General features: G+C 67.2%; 1 protein-coding gene across 1 annotated transcript; it reads left to right on the forward strand.

Annotated features, from left to right (window-relative positions):
* Positions 1 to 3: 3 nt before the first annotated feature.
* GSX1 (GS homeobox 1) lies at positions 4 to 1,124 on the forward strand (the record flags this gene model as incomplete). The annotated part of the gene is made up of 2 exons (XM_008591711.1): positions 4 to 322; positions 739 to 1,124. Coding segments are annotated over 2 exons (705 nt in total), but the record flags the coding sequence as incomplete, so codon positions are not given.
* Positions 1,125 to 1,642: the final 518 nt, after the last annotated feature.

Genomic DNA, 1,642 nt, shown 5'->3' on the forward strand with positions numbered 1-1,642 from the left:
GTCCCCCCGCCGCACGCGCTGCACGGTCTCTCGCCCGGCGCCTGCCACGCGCGCAAGGCCGGGCTCCTGTGCGTGTGCCCGCTCTGCGTCACCGCCTCGCAGCTGCACGGGCCCCCCGGGCCGCCCGCGCTGCCGCTGCTCAAGGCGTCCTTCCCGCCCTTCGGCTCGCAGTACTGCCACGCGCCCCTGGGCCGCCAGCACTCGGCTGTGTCGCCCGGGGTCGCTCACGGCCCGGCCGCCGCCGCCGCCGCCGCCGCCGCCGCTCTCTACCAGACCTCCTACCCGCTGCCCGACCCCAGGCAGTTCCACTGCATCTCCGTGGGTAAGTGGGGCAGCCACGCAGAGGGACAGGGCAGAGGTGATCCGAGGCGGGTCTGTGAGCCAGGGGTGGGGAAAGAGGGACCCTGGGCGTTCTGGGGGCGGTGAGGGTCGTGTCGGGGCCCTGAGAGGGGCGCCCAGAGTGGTGTGCGGATGGACGGCCGGGACAGACTCCGGGAGGGAAGTAAGGGCGGAAGATCCAGGTCTTGGAGGGAATGCCCGGGGCGTAGGGCTGGGGTACAGCTGGATCGGGATCCTGCGTCAAGGAGGCTACCGCGTTAGCATTGCTTCGGATCGTGTTGGGGCGAAGCGGCGGGTGAGAAACCAAAGTTCCGTGATTCTAGCGGCCGCCTAGTAGGGGACTGGGCCCACTGCGCAGGGTTTTGACCGCTTCTCTCTCTGCACTGCCACCCCCTCCAGACAACAGCTCGAACCAGCTGCCCAGCAGCAAGAGGATGCGCACTGCGTTCACCAGCACGCAGCTGCTGGAGCTGGAGCGCGAGTTCGCCTCCAACATGTATCTGTCCCGCCTGCGCCGTATCGAGATTGCGACCTACCTGAACCTGTCCGAGAAGCAGGTGAAGATCTGGTTCCAGAACCGTCGAGTGAAGCACAAGAAGGAGGGCAAGGGCAGCAGCCCCCGCGGCGGCGGCGGCGGGAGTGCCACGGCCGGCGGGGGAGCACCACCGCAAGGCTGCAAGTGCGCGTCGCTCTCCTCAGCCAAGTGCTCCGAGGATGATGACGAGTTGCCCGTGTCTCCGTCCTCGTCGGGGAAGGAAGACCGGGATCTCACGGTCACTCCCTAGGCGTGCGTCTCCTTAGGTCATCCACCCCCGGACCTCCCTGCGCCCAAAGACTGGTCCTGGGACGCAGCGCTGGTTCCCAGGCACCCGCTGCCAAACGACTGCTTCGGACAGATTTAGCAGGGCTTTGCGGAGGCCCCCGCCCTGGGCAGGGCCGAGAGCTTGACGGTGGGCTCGCGGGCGTGCAAAGCGTACTCCAAGCTGCGAAGCCTGCCAGCGTTCCCCCGAGGTGCTGCGGCACGGCGGCCCCCGCGGGCACGCACGCCTGGCCCAGCGCCTTGCTGGCCGCTGGCGCCTCCTCGCCCGCCCTGTCCGGGTGGCTCAGGCTTCCTCACTTTCTCTACTGTCCTCTGCCCTCTGTCCAGGCTCGGCATTTCGACTCCTCGTGTGTCCGTACGCTTCCCCTTTTTATGTCTTTTTCTCGGTCCCCACCTCTTTCCCGTGGTACACCACCATCACCACCACCCTCACCACCACACACACACACATTCATGAACTTTTCTTTCTTTTCCCTTTCTCTT

This window comes from Galeopterus variegatus, unplaced genomic scaffold (assembly GCF_000696425.1).
Source record: "Galeopterus variegatus unplaced genomic scaffold, G_variegatus-3.0.2 Scaffold7213, whole genome shotgun sequence".
In the NCBI taxonomy this organism is placed as follows: Eukaryota; Metazoa; Chordata; class Mammalia; order Dermoptera; family Cynocephalidae; genus Galeopterus; species Galeopterus variegatus.